General features: G+C 37.1%; 1 protein-coding gene across 1 annotated transcript in view; it reads left to right on the plus strand.

Annotated features, from left to right (window-relative positions):
- The window catches only part of LOC139718456 (mitochondrial sodium/calcium exchanger protein-like), a 48,187-nt gene that overhangs the window by 20,360 nt on the left and 11,896 nt on the right, over window positions 1-15,931 (plus strand). Inside the window, exons 5-8 of the mRNA XM_071629930.1 lie at window positions 6,929-7,040; window positions 7,682-7,849; window positions 11,214-11,399; window positions 15,782-15,901. Coding sequence (XP_071486031.1) covers window positions 6,929-7,040; window positions 7,682-7,849; window positions 11,214-11,399; window positions 15,782-15,901 — 586 coding nt within the window. The remainder of the gene's footprint in view (window positions 1-6,928; window positions 7,041-7,681; window positions 7,850-11,213; window positions 11,400-15,781; window positions 15,902-15,931) is intronic.

The following is a 15,931-nucleotide window of genomic DNA, read 5'->3' on the forward strand; positions in this document are numbered from 1 at the left end:
AGGAGTAGGTGAAATCTTTGAGAGCTTTCTATACTCGTAGGTAGAATTGCATTGCCAAGGGCCTTTGAAGAAGGTTTTAAGGGTCCTTTGCCAATTCTTTTCTAGATTTTGGTCATCCTTAACTTGAAGTAGAGGTACAAAATCAATACAAATTTGCCATGTCCTGATCCATTGAGTGCAAGTCACAAAAATTGCATAAATTCAAGTGATTCCAACTTAACAAGACAGCTGTAAAATTGTGGTGGCATCACTGAAAAATTTCTTTTAGCTTTTTGGAATGTTTACAGTGTTATTGAATTTTTGGGAGAATTACAGCACACGTTGTTACTGAACAACACATCTGAGCCCCACACTTCTACAATAATTGCATCAAGTAGTGTTTAAAATGCTTGTGTAACAAAATGTGTGAATATTACAGGTATAATTACAACTATGTTTTGAGGATCACTCAGTACAATTAATACAGATTCCAAAGGACTTGTTGTTGGTGGTTTTTTTTTTTTTGTATCTGTGCCTGAATTGTCTCTTATCAATTGATGTCATGTTTAAGGAGACTTTTACATTTGAGCAAGTATGAATTGGTTGTACTGTGTACCAGGTACAGAGTTTTGGAATGCATGAGTGGGGGGCTCAAGGGAGCAGAACAAAAGAAGAAAGCATGCATACATTCTACACAGGTGAACTGTTCAAGCAAGCAGTATTATAATGGAATTACATTGCTACATATCTATTAAAAAAAAAAAAGTAAATGTGAGACTCCTACGTCATCATCCTTGCTCAGTATGTGGGGTTTTTCAGAGTATTGGTTTCTCTGCTCAAGAACCACAATAATTTCCCCAAATCTGTACATTGAGCTTTCAGTTTATGTACCACATGATGTGAAATTATGAAAATCATCTGGACTTCCCCTTTTAATAGAATCGGCTTATTTGCACGTTGCTGTTAAGTTACCTGACCCAAAGTATGACACTGTATACAATTGTATGCACTGTATACACTGTATGTAATTATACACATAAACACAGAATGCACATTACTTGTGCCTATTGTTCTTTGTTTAGTATGCCAATAGTTTTGTTATTATCCAGCTAGGGTTGAAATTTCTTAAGATTGGCATGGGGAAATTATCTTTTCAGTACCTATTAACCTCAGTCACCAAAAAAAAAAAAAGAAGAAGAAGAAGAAATTAATGTAATAACTTCCACGAATTTGTTCTGGAGCATATTGGAGAAGTACACGTATGTAGAATAAAGTATCAAGGTTACAAATATGAGGACGATGCCTCAACCCAGTTTGGAACACATTAGGGTCTATTGTCTCCTTCCTCACTTTCTGACCAATCCTTTTATCATCAACTTCTGAAGAATATTGGTGAAGTACCATACTTTTAATTGCTCTGTACCTAATTCTGGAAAATATTACTTTCTATGTAATGTCCCACCTTTGGGAGCACATCAAAATATCCACTTTGGGCCCTTTTGCATAAAAGTTGAGATCAGACATAAGTCTGAAAAATCAAACATAAGTTTCTGAATATTCACTTCTGATTGGCTGATATCTGACTTATGTGTGATTGCATGTTTTTTTTTTATAAATGTAACATGGCCCATAGTTGTTTTTGATGATAAGTAGACTGTATGGTATCATGATTACGGCAGTGATGACACTTGATCATCAAGTTTGGGACCTATTGCAGCGTATCTCCTGCCCAAGATAATGTTATGACTGAAGCACCACATGACAAAATGTTTTTCAAATTCATGAAATTCTTCTATCGAGATGTTTTCATTGCAACTAATTGACAAATTGCACTACATCGATGTAAATAAGCACTTAATTGATCAGTGTTTTAGTAGTAGCCATGATAACAAATCATGGGCGTACATACTCGAGCAGGATTTGAACCTACGACCTCTTGATCAGTTAGATATATGGTCAATTCCAGCGTAACGGACATGACATTCAGACCACTTTTTTGTGATTCAAACCATCACACAATAAAATTGGGAGTCTCCAAAAGATTCTTATTGAGTTTATCAGACACATTTAAGTATATGTAATGTACACAGAAAATTTCATGGAAATTTATCAAGTGGTTGTTGAGAAATTGCATTTTTAGCGAGCGTAACGGACATGACACTAAATGGACAAGGCATTTTGATCTACTTACCATTATGAAAATTCCTGTGAATTTTTGGATAAGATGCAGCTGGTTTTGGTCTTGATTAAACCTTTAGATCATGCTTTACTCATAAAGTCCTAATTTAGAGTAGTTTTACTGTTCATTCTTTTTTAATAGTTTAAAATATTGCGTAACGGACGTGACACTTCGAGTGTAACGGACATGACAGTTTTGTCCACTTTTTGTAAGCTAAGAGAATTTTTTCATTACAAGGTATAGCAGATATTCAATTGTTTGCATAGTAAGGTTAGAACATAGGGACACACATCATAACTGCAATCATGTAATATTTCTTATATTTATATCATTTTAGGGGGGTTAGTCTTTGTATGTATGTGACCCTGCACCTCAAAACAAACAAAAAGTCGCCAGACATGAATTTTTAGTTAAGACCATATTCTGAAAGAGCAGACTTTAAGCTTTAAAATGATGTATAACTCAAATCAAATAGACTCTCCTAACCTACAAAGTATCTAAATATTGGAAAGAAATCACACACTCAGGAAAAGTGTGAACTGAGAAAAGAGGCTCTGACACTGTCTGAAGTACAGTGTCTATATTCAAGCGCTTAATCTTTACCAAACCGTGCTGGCTGTGCGATGAATGGGACAAAAAACAGGAAGTAAACCTTCAGACTAATAACAATGAAGGGATTATCAGATTAAAGTGAAATTGAGCATGCCTCATTAACACATTCTGTCCATAATTAATGCCAACTTTCAAAGCAGTAGCACTAACCTTTTAAATGTTATTAGAGTTGAAAATGAAGAGTGTGGACAAGGTTTTTCAGAAATGAAAAAGGGATTCTAAAGACCCACATGATCACACTATTCTACCAAAAATGTTCGAGATAAACTGCTAAAAAGACACACTTTCCTGCCCGTTCTAAGATACCAGATTTTAGCATAATGTAAAAGAAGACCCGCTCATTCAGAAAATATGAAAAAGTCAAGTTCGGCTAGGTTGACCCATTTCACTTATTTTCAGTCCTCACGCAAAATCAGTGTGTGCGACTTTATGTTCGTTTTGAGGTGCACGGTCACATATTTACAAAACAAAGAAATATAAAACAAATTCGCTCCTGCACCAGCTAGCTACAATTAGTAACAAATTTCCAGTTACTACCACCCACCATAGCAAAACAGGACATATTACTATCTTATACTATGGTTATTTTTCTCTTAGTGGCCTACTATTTGATACTTAGTATTATACACTAGCGTAACGGACATGACACCCTTGTAAGGTGAACCATACTTTCACTTCTTTGTTTCAAAATAAAAAGATTAAAATAACTGCACACTGCTAACTACATTATGATCTTGAACAAAACATCAAAAAGTCCTTTTATTGCAGGTTTCAGTGATCTAACAGCTACTCTAAAGCACATGGAGTACAATGCCCAGAGTACCACAATGGCATACATGTTCAACACAGAAGACCATGTCTCCATATCTGCGGATAGGCAAAGAAAACAGAACGAACCAGATCTGTATGAAATAAAAAGTTTGAATACAACATCATTAAAATGCACTCAGGATTGCATCAACTTTTATGCAATGAAACAGGACCACAAAACTGTTTGGTACCATTATCAAATTAGTGTTATCATCTGAAAGAAATAAGGTATGAAAATTTCATTTCTGCAAAGTTCTTTCATTTGGCATTAATGTCATCCTTGGAGTAGAATCATCCTCTGTTATCCAATCTTGGATAGACTATTGTAAAAATTCCACTGCTACTACCAGTACTTTATCATTGTCAACAAATGCTTTCTTTTCTTGGCTAGAAGTGAATGATCAAGCCCCCTTTTTTTCTGAGAATTTTCACAACATATAATCCATTTCCATGTAGAGTGGTCACCTGGGCAACAAAGTATTTCTTGTTTTCTTCTCGGCAAATTCAACTCATTCAAATTGTATAATCAACTTATTGCCTGCTCTCATAGGCACTTCTTAAGACTTGCCAGAGTGGTGTACTGGTTACATTATTCTCACCAGCTTGTGAGGTTAGGACTTCTTGAAATACTGGATGCTTTCCGTACCAACTAAATGATTATACAGTGTACCTTTCAGTGGATAAACATCTTCTCATAGCATCTCAAAATTGTGCTTGTTGTACGATGCTGTGCGCTGTCATTATACCAGTATATCCCTTGGCATAGAGGTACATCTAGTTTAGTTGTATTGATGAAATGGATAGCCAGCATTCAGACCGACTTTCTCTGACAATAGAGCTACATGTACTGTCAACACGCTTAATAAAGCAAACAATTCCATTCTCAGCCCTCTTGGCAAGTGATATCTCATTAAAGTGCCACTGAAGGTGTGGATTTATATAGTCATAGAGATGAGAGAGGTATGTATGGATGCAGCACAAACTTTTTTTTTAAATTATGAGGCAACACCATCATTGAAGACATTGATGCTGGTGACATTTGGATTCTTTGTTGTTGTATCATCAGTGATCATGTTCATTGGATGCACGAGGATCCATTTGTGCAGGAGTTCCTGGCTGTTGTGTTGACTCCATGGTGGTTATGTGTTAAATGTGGTCTACAATGTACTTATATGTAGAAAGTGCTCACTTTAAGTATTGAAGGGAAGGCCAACAATGAAAACTCCATTGTCTAAATACTCCTTGGAATGACAGCTGCTGTTTATCAGTCAGGATTACAAGAGGTGGGAATGGATCAAACCGGTGTAACAGGGTAGCAAGATCATCTAAAATCAACAGTCTTCCAGTAGCAGAAAGCAAACTCTGCTCGTTTTTGTTTTATTGAGTTATGTGCAGACTTAATTATTTACTGAAGTATAGAAATGTCCTACTATCCTCAAGCAATTAAAACTAATCACCACCCTGTTTCACTGGGCCACAGTGTTATTTTTGCCACTTGTCTAATATGAGGTGTCATGTCCGTTACGCAAAGTGTCATGTCCGTTACGCCATTTACAGGAAAACTAGAAGTGGTATAGAAAAGTGGTTTTCACACATGCAAGGGGATTCAATCCTAACATTGAAAATTAATTTACAGCAACTTTACACTAATTTCCTCTTGGCTATGAAAACTTATAGTGAAAAACGTAACGGACATGACGCTTCAAATGTTATAGAAATCACACAACTTTGAGGATCAATGGGTCAAAAACTGATGAATGCTACGGAAGTTGGTTGTGATTTTCCATTGATATATACACAGGACTATAATTTAAAAGCTGAGCAAGGCCTCTAGGACATATCTGGCCTCCTTTAGAGACAAGAACACTTAACTCTTTAAAAATAGCCAAATTTTTGCATCATTGCAACACATCATACAGAATTTTCATTGACTGAGAAAAATACAAAATTTTGTAATGATAAAGGTGCGACTAGTGAAAAATGAAAATATATATGTTACTTTCTTAGAATATTTGAGAACTTAAGTGAAACTCAAAACTTCATTTTTTCACCAAAGTGAACATTTCTCATGGAATTGCCCGTATCAGGATTTGAGCCTCTGGCATAATTGCGTTCTGATGAAAAACTGTCAATGTCGGGCAATTTGTCAATCAGTTGAAAAGAAAATGTTTCTTCTTCTGACTTAAAGTCTCTCTGCTTGATGTTAACAAAGACATGAAATACAAGAAATATATAGAATTCCTGAATGCTTTCCACTTTCGACAGTGCCAAATTAAATGTCAAATGTAAGAAATAGATTGTTTTTCACACTGTTTTTTTTTTTTTTGCTTATCATGATTATTCACCTCTGACACTTTTGCCTCTTATATCTCTTCCCCTGAAATTCCATACCGAATTATATCCATCGTTTTAATTAGTAGGTATGTGAATACCAATGAGGACTTGCTATTGAAATGTGTGTGTCATATCAAAGGCTAGTGTCGCCTTCTGTACCGCATGTGATGACCAACAAAACTTGACAAATTCAGGGAGAAATTATATCCTTCCAAGCAACTCATTGTAGCTTTGTATGATTTCTAAAGTACTGATGAAGGGAGGATCCTTATAAGTTGTGTAGTTATTTGAGAATTGTGAAGTATAAGTCTTATTTGCATAGATCCAACTCACTCTTTTGGGAAACTATTGGCCACACTTTAAAGGGATCGTATAGTTTTGGTTGAGACTTAACTTCAGGTTTTTATCATTTTTTGTTGAGATAGTGAGAAACCTCTTATGAAATAGGAAAAAAGAGCATGTAATTCCAAGAGGAATTCAATGTTTATTTGAGGGAAATTGGTTTTGAAATGGCCGAGATATCCCAAACAGAGCGATCCTAATAAAGTGTGGGACCCACCTTTTATTATGATCGTTTTGTTTTTATGACTTTGTTTTTGGATGTTTCAGCTACATGAATTCCAAATCCGATTTTTATCAAATAAACTTTGAATTCCTCTTAAGTGGTATGCTCTGTACTATTTCATAAGTGTTTTCTTGGTATCTCGCAAAAAAAAGTTTAAAGTCCAATTTTCATCTCCACCAATACTGTAGTATCCCTTTAAAGCAAGTGCTGAGTAATATTGCAGTCGTTCAATGTGTGTTTAATTGACATGTGTTGAGGGAATTTGAATATCAATTTTTGGGAAGCAAAACCATACCCTAGTCAAAGGACAGGGATTAGAATGTTGTGGAATAGACTATAGATTGATATTTAAAGTCAAGAAAGGAAGCAGAATTCTGTGTGGATGTGTTGCAATGCTTCTGCAGTGATTTCAAATTTCCTTGACGTACAAGTGGTCTGCTGATCATTACGGAGTGACGCTCCTTGCATTTGGCAATGGTGCTCCAGACATCTTCAGTGCTATAGCAGCAGTGACCAATGCAAGGAACGGTGAAGCTGGTCTGGCAATAGGAGCTCTTTTTGGTAAGTTTTACTACTAACACAGATTAGAAAAAAGAAAAGAAGAAGAAAGTAACATGACAAAATTATATGCTAAATTGTAGTTATATACTTTTTCATTGTAATACTCTCCTGTCTACAGGTAACCTTTAATGAGAAAGTACTGACAGGTGTGCAGAATACTGTAAAACCAGAGAGTTTCATATGCACTGTACGTATGCGAACTTCGCGAGAAGCCACAATTTGCAAAATATTTTGTCAACACAAATCCAATACATGTATTTTCATCATTTTTCATGGTTGGTAAAATCATGGTTGCAAATGTTTCATGTTGGGAAAAAGTCTGTTGGCTCCAATTTGCAAAAGTTTCATGCCATGAGTAATTTCTGGTTTCACAGTGTCCTGGCTTGCAGATAAAGCAGTCTTATGAAGGAATAACATGTAGCTTTCTAGGAAGAACTTAGATACATAAATTAGTTTGGTATTACTTCCATTTTTGACAAAGTCACCCACATTGACAATTTACAGGAAGCAAGGCATGGTACAGCAAGTATTTTGGAAAAAGGTGTTTTAAAGTATTCAAGGGATAAATGAGAAGTCATCTTTGCTTTATTATCCCATTATCTCTATGGGATTATTCCCTAATCTCCATGGTTACCCTGCAGGTGCTGGCATCTTTGTGACGACCATCGTCGCTGGCTCCATTGCCATCACTCGGCCCTTCAAGATGGTGGAGAGACCATTTCTGCGAGACTCAATTTTCTACTTGGCAGCGGCCTTCTGGACCTTCTACATTCTCTACAAAGGGAACATATTACTCCAAGAAGCAGTCGGTGAGGTCCCATTCCATGATGAGTTGTTATGTTGTAGTTGCAGTTGCTTTGATAATGAAATTTCTTTCATGAAACATTCAAGTACCTTGCCATGGGAAATACTGTTAAAGAAGTAAATCATTGCCTTAACAAATGTATACATGTATGTGACCAGCACTAAAAACAATGTCGTGAAACTGTGACCAGTAGTGAGATTGAAACTTTCACTGATGTGTCCTGCATTCACTCAATTAACATTAAATTGGGTTTCCTTCTCCTGTAATGAAAAGAGTGAAACCAAGCAAAATGAATGAACAAATAAAAAAAAAAATTGTAGGAGTTCCATCAGAGTTGGAGCACAAATGAGAATATTGAGTTCTAAGATTCACATGGTTACATTGGCACATGCTGTGGCATACAAAATAGTGATTATGTACAAACAATAGGTTAGTGGTTTTATGAAAGACATGCAGGCCATCTTGACTTGATATATGTGCATGTAAGGGTAGTAGCACTGTTCGTTTAGATTCAGTCAGAATTGGAAACTCTTGGCCATGATTACTAGGAGTAGGAGTAATGTAAGTCATGCAGTCTGTTCTCAAAATTACCCATTTTTTTGCATGCTCTCATGCTAAATAATGCATCGCAAAACCACCAAGGCTTTGAATGCATAACTAATGTCAGGGCTCGACACTAACTTTTATTTTTGGTGGCCCGATCGGGCCACCAAAATCATTAATTTTTATTTTTTGGTGGCCCGAAAGTAAAATCTGGTGGCCCAAAAAAAAAAAAACCCAAGAAAAACAAGAAATACTAAATCGGTCCTACTGAACATAGAAAATGAAATATTAAGTATTAATGAAGTGATACATGTACCCATGTACAATGTAAATGTAGAATGCAATGTAAAATAAATGAAGAGAAAATTCAATCATCTTACCGTTATTCTGAGTTCTAAGATTTAGCAACTAGGCTTATAGATTATTATAAAAGTTGATGCCTATTTAGGTGGTCAAAACTTACGTTTGGAACAATAGAGTGGGAGCATTTGCAGACATTTGTGAACATCCGACATCTGTTTTGGCATTATAAAGAGCTGGAAGTTACCATTATTCATTTCTGATTGTAAAAGCAATTATCCAACATTTGCTAGTATGTTAACACCGTACGGAGCCGAATGTTACTATTAATTTTTTTTTTTTCAAATGTAAAAGCAAAGAACTGACATTCATTTTAGCATCTTATGGAGCTGAATGTTATCCTTATTCATTTCTGAACGTGAAAGCAAACATCCCCGATTTATTTTAGCATCTAACAGAGCCGATTGATACCGTTAATCATTTCCAAATGTAAAAGCAATAATCTGTCATTCATTTTAGCATCGTACGGAGCAGAATATTACCGTTATTCATTCTAAAATTAAAAAAGCAAACATCCAACATTTTATTTTGTTTTATTATCGTACAGAGCCGAATGTTACTGCTGTCCACTTCCGAAAGTGAAATGAATTATCTGACAATTTAGCATTGTACGGAGCCGAATTTTACTGTTTTTCATTTTTGAACGTCAAGGCAGACATCAGACATTAAATATTTTACCATCAAACGCAGCTGAAAGTTACTGTTATTCATTTCGAAATGTAATAGCAAATATCCGACATTCATTTTAGCATCGTCCTTAGCCGAATGTTATTGCTACTTACTTTCGAAAGTAAAAGCAAACATTCGACATTTATTTAATCATCATTCGGGGTTGAATACCATTGTTATTCATTTCCGAACGTCAAAGGGCAAGGGATCATTCGACATTTATTTTAGCATCTTCCGCAGCTGATCTGTTATTGCTATTTACTTCAAACCTGAACGTGAACATCCGGTATTTATTTTACTATCTATATGGAGTTGAATATTATTGTTGTTCATTTCCGAACATCAGAGCAAAATTAATATCCGACATCTATTTTAGCATCTTCCGGAGCTGAATGTTGTTGCTATATACATTCAAACATAATAGCAAACATGACACATTATTCTTATCATTCACCTGAACGTGAACATCCTGTATTTATTTTACTATTTATATGGAGTTGAATATCATGTTTATTCATTTCCGAACGTCAAAGGGATCATTCGACACTTACTTTAGCATCTTCTGGAGCTGAATGTTGTTGTTATTTACTTCCCAACGTGAAAGCAAACATCCGGCATTTATTTTCTCATCGTACGAGTTGAATATTATTAGTATTCATTTCCGAACGTCAAGGCTAACATTCCACATTTATTTCAGCATCTTCTGGAGCCGAATGTTACCCTTATTCATTTCCGAACACAAAATCAAACATCCGACACTTATTTTAGTATCATACGGAGTCGAATATTACCGTTATTCATTTCCAAAATAAAAAGCAAACATCTGACATTTATTTTAGCATCTTACGGAGCCGATTGTTACCGCTGTCCATCTACAAAAGTAAAGGCAATTATCCGACTTTTTGGTGGCCCGACGCTCGTTTTTGGTGGCCCCGGGCCACCGGGCCACCGTTAGTGTCGATTCCTGCTAATGTGCTTCCAACAAATGTAAACAGCAAAGCTCGTATTTCTGATAAGCTTTAGTCAAGATTAGGACCCTAATATCTGAACACTGCAATGGCGTTGCCTGCCATTCAAGTCAGGTATCAACATGTGTGCACTGTCCTTGATTTCTGCATTTTATACTGCATGAACCTTGCCTTGCACTGGCAAAATAACAGGGTGAAATGCTGCAGAATTGTTACCAAACCATTGAAACTGCAACAGAAATCTCCAACAAAGACCAATTTTAGTGAACATTGCAACAAGTATGTGGAAATCAAAGACCTAGCCCATTTTGGGGAGGTAATATAAGTGATGTGCCTGATTTGATCTGTGTTGCCAATTTGATAAAAATCTGTACCAGCTGTACCTGATTTGGTTTTCTATTCAAGTTTAAGCATCATTTAATGTTGTCTTGAGCAACGAACAGGGCATACTGAGTGAAAAAAGGTAAAGACATTAAAACACACTTTATTGTGTTGATCTCTCTCAGTGAACCTCACAGATACAGAAAATACCATCATAGCAACCATTTGCAGCCTGCCCTTTTTCTTGTCGATATCTGATAGATGCATATGCCATTTACCAGTGTGGCAAAGTCCAGTCACATTTTTCTTTTAAATCAAATAGTTAATTTCTACTAGGTGTTTACAAGTATGTTTTTTTTCCCTGCCAAAGCAAAATCATACGCTACACTATTTGAAAATCTGGTGTCTTGTTTTTATGCATTTGTTCTCAGGGCATTGTAATGTTGTTCCCTCTAGTTGTGCCATCTTTCGTTTTGTTTGTACCTATGTATGTGTGTTACTTTGCAGGCTACATAGCTCTCTATGGACTCTACGTGGTTGTTGTGTTTGTGGGTCGAAAGATCTACCAGAAACACAGGCTTAGGATGCAACCCCAAGAGGTTACAACCAACGGTGCATCACCGAGAGCTATAAGTAGCACGCCTATTCCTGATGTGCTGGGAGTTGATGGTTCAACGAGCACATTATTACAAGGTACATGTATAGACACGTAGGTTCACAATAGTCGCTTGTATCTTGAATATACTCAGCTATGCACATTTTTTTCCTTTTCATTCCAATGATGTGGGGCATATTCATCAAATTTAATTCAATTTATTACATGTTTTTGTTTGTTTGTTTGCAGAACACAGAGAAGAAAATCCATATAAACTCATCAAAGTAAAGTGTATTTCTATCAGCTTGGTTCATTCACTTAAAGGCTTGTAGGGAGGGAGTTAAGGCCTAAGGTTTTGTTATTTGCTCTCCTTAAGTGCTAAATGTGCTTGACTTGACAAACAATGAAATGCTATTTGTATGCTTGAAATTTCTTCACACATTGGGGCTCTGCATGTGAACATTTTTGTCGATTGAGACTTGAGGGCCATCTTTGCTTTTAGCCAACTTTAGTTTCCATTTGTTGCTGTGAACTACATTATTCTGTCATGCATTCTCATCATGATTGCTCATTTTTGTCGAGCCCACCGGAGGTGAGGGGAGACTAAGGGATCGCCTGCAGTGTCTGTCCGTCCGTTGTCCGTCCGTTGTCCGTCCGTCCGTCCGTCCGTCGTCTGTCCATAACGCTACAAAAACTTCAGTAACTCTTTACTCTGGGCTTCAATTGGAATCAAACTTTGAGGGAAGAGGGGTCATACAAAGTTTCACATTTTATTATATATGAAGGTCACCTCAAGGTCAAAACTCACAGGCAGGGGTCAATGAACTTTAGGGACCAAACTTGGATGGTAAATGTCCCTTGGGGAGTTGAAGGTCACCACCAGGTTAAAGGTCATAGGCGGGTCAATGAATTTTCGGGAATTATACGCGAATGGGCGAGACACAATTTGGCACTTGCCTCGTTAACCCGTTGAGGACGGGCTGATTTTGCTACAACACACATTTCCCATAGACACTAGCCCGAGTATACTTGGGACTCGTCCTCAACGGGTTAACACCACTGACATTGGCCAGTGACAGTTATGCAAAACTCATGTGGATATATTCAGTCGTTCAAGGGCTCATTTGCCGACCATGTAGCAGTCACTCAGAGCTTGCCGTCATTTTCGTAACAGATGTTCTGGGCCCCGTATGGATCCACAAGCGACACAAGTGTATGGCATATTCACATTAGTCAGTGCATTGAGTGATAGTTGAAAGGACATAGTGACGCTTGATGGCACTAATTGACAGATATGTCATGGTGATTTTGAGCAAGATAGTCTGTTGGATTTTTGCATCAGAACTTCAAATTGCCCTTTAACAAGCTGACTGCAGAGTCTTCTGTAGTTTTGTGGGACAGTTGGACTAAAAGTTTGAGCAATAAATATGAGAAAATCTTACATAACATACAATTTTTAGAGGCGCTGCTTTGATATATACCATCACCAGACAACTGCTGGAAGTCCTCTATTCTGGACAGATTAACTCTTCTAGTGAAAAATAGAAAATGAGACCAAGAAACTCAAAGAAATTTGTTTGGTTTTTTTTTTCTGCTAACAAAAGAGATTTAAGATAAATTTCAAGGCATGTTGTAGCCACGTCAAGAAAAAGATTTAGGCCAATAAGGTCTTCTGTCAGCATTATTAGATTGTCTTCTTCTGTTGTGTGATGCAATATACAACGAGGTGGGTGGGGGGGGGGTTTAGCCTTGTAGGTTGATATCCAAGCTGTGGATCCAGTCCAGGGCAGCACCACCTGCCTGAGCAAGTTCCTCAAGCCCGCCTGGGAACTTGTAATGATTTATGAAACCATGTCCAAACTTTCTTGAGTCATTTTGTCGAGCCCACCGGAGGTGAGGGGAGACTAAGGGATCGCCTGCGGCGTCTGTCCGTCCGTCGTCCGTCCGTCGTCCGTCCGTCCGTCGGCTGTCTGTAACGCTACAAAAACTTCAATACTCTGGGCTTCAATTGCAATCAAACTTCGAGGGAAGAGGGGTCATACAAAGTTTCACATTTTATTATTTATGAAGGTCACCTCAAGGTCAAAGCTCACAGGCAGGGGTCAATGAATTTTAGGGCCCAATGCTAAGTTTTTATGGCGCGTTTCTATTATGGGTCATAACTTTTGATCCATAATTCCATTTGTGACCAAACGTGGATGGTAGATGTCCCTTGGGGAGTGGATGGTCACCATAAGGTCAATGGTCACAAGCATGGGTCAACGAACTTTTAGAGCCCAATGTTAAGTTTTTATGGCGCATTTCTATTATGGGTCATAACTTTTGATCCATAAGTCCGTTTGTGACCAAACTTGGATGGTGGATGTCCCTTGGGGAGTGGATGGTCAGCACAAGGTCAAAGGTCACAGGCAGGGGTCAACGAACTTTAAGGGTCCAATGTTAAGTTTTTATGGCACGTTTCTTTTTGGCCATAAATTTTTACCCTTTTATACCTCTTTTTATCAGTTATATCTCTTTTTTTAATCTGTTTTATCCCATTCCCGTACAATTTCTTGTAAGCGAATGGGCGAGACACATTATGGCACTTGCCTTGTTTTGTTTTTTTTATGTGTTGTCGGGGGAGCTTCATCACACTACAACAAATGATGCACAGCAGTGTACGATTGGAACTTTGTCAGAGACTCCAAACTCCAAGCCTGGAGATTCTCCTGTGGTGACCATGTAGCAAACTTATGTGGAGACTCTGATCATGTGAACATGCACATGATATTATGTTTGCAAAATGTGACACGTGCCCAAGTATCTATCTATCTATCTATCTATCTATCTATCTATCTATCTATCTATCTATCTATCTGTCTTTCAGTCAGTCACTATGTAGTAATTATACCAGTATCTTGTTTATAATGTATGAAGAAATCCTTGAGTTGCATGCACGCTCATTCACGACCAGAACATTTATCATTTTCTGTGTTTATGTTCCACTCTCATTGCATGTTGAAATGATACAATATGACAAGCAGATCACATGACTCAGCATGTGACTGGTCACATGACCTTGTCAGCTCTCATTTATCCATGCTTTAGTCTGATGGACTCTCACTTCCCATCATAGTGATTACTGAAAAATCAATGCATACGTGTGTGACAGAAGAACAATTTTCCACAAAGTTCATTGGGAAAATGTATTGGATGCCAGCAGGGACAGGTTCTTGTTTTGAACACATGTTAAAGAACAGAACCATGTGTCATTTGTTCATACCATGTAATCCTGTAGCAGTCCATTTCTGATGCATGCAAATAGAAAACACATTTGATAATGATCTTGTTTAAAGGGATGGTACAGTATTGGTGGAGATGAGAATTGGGCTTTTAACTTTTTGCTAGATACCAAGAAAACACTTATGACATAGTACAGAGTATGTCATTTTAAGGGAATTCAAAGTTTATTTGATGAAAATCAGGTTTCGAATGACTGAAATATCCAAAAACAAAGTAAAACAAAGTGATCGTAATAAAGTGTGGGTCCCACACTTATTAGAATCGCTCTGTTTTGGATATCTCAGCCATTTCAAAACAAATTTTCATCAAATAAACATTGATTTCCTCATAGAATTACATGCTCTTTCATATTTCATAAGAGGTTTCTCATTATCTCAGCAAAAAATGTTAGAAACCTGAAATTAGGTCTCAACCGAAACTATACGATCCCTTTAAGCATGAGCTTTCATCTAGTTTTGGTTAAAAAGGATCCACATAAAAATATTCACCTGCCATCACCATGATTGTTTGCATGTGATTTCTCTAAGCAGGTGCAGACAGCTCTCAGTTGATAAAAGCCTACAGTTTATTCATTTCCTTTTCAGCTATGTCCTCGCCGATATGAATGCAATTATGAACTGTCACTGCAGAAACCTGGCAAACTTGCCCAGCAATTTTGTAGAATTGCTTATTGTACTACATTCTTATGGCACATAACTTTCTAACAATTAAATTCTCTAAATCCACTGCAAAGTAATGTGATAAATACAGATAAATATGATTCAAAAAAAGAAGAAGAGATAATCAGTTTTGAATTTGAGATACTGTTAAATTAAGGAATTTAAACATGATAGACCCATTCAACCACCGTGGCAACATTCTTCATAAGAAATGAAAGAGCATGAAATTTCAAACATTGCTGTGGAACTTTGGACATGACAGTTGAGTCATCAAGTTTTCCACTTTTGAGTGCGTAAAACATACGTATAGAATTCTTGTTGTGCAAAAAGCAAAAAACAAAACAAAACAAAACAAAACCTTTATTGCCTGTTTGACTTTAATGTTTGGGACTTTATCAGGATGATGTGGTGAAGGTTTGTATTTGGACAAAAAGCACAAACGCGCAGTCACTGCATACATAGCTTTGTCGTGTTTCATTCATTTCACTTTCTTCCATCTACTCCTTTCTGCCCATGTCCATCCCATTCTCTCTTAATAGAGCCCAGTCATTTTCACGGCACCAGTATTAATTCCGCCCATCGTGTGCCTAGCATCAACAGCCATGGCAGTGACATGGTCGCTGTTGACTATGGCACGTTGGCACATCTGCAGGAACGAGGTTAGTATATAAACACATGCTTACATGCTC

The sequence above is a fragment of the Diadema antillarum genome, unplaced genomic scaffold (assembly GCF_040938485.1).
Source record: "Diadema antillarum isolate AM-2024a unplaced genomic scaffold, OU_Dant_1.0 scf00000008, whole genome shotgun sequence".
In the NCBI taxonomy this organism is placed as follows: domain Eukaryota; kingdom Metazoa; phylum Echinodermata; class Echinoidea; order Diadematoida; family Diadematidae; genus Diadema; species Diadema antillarum.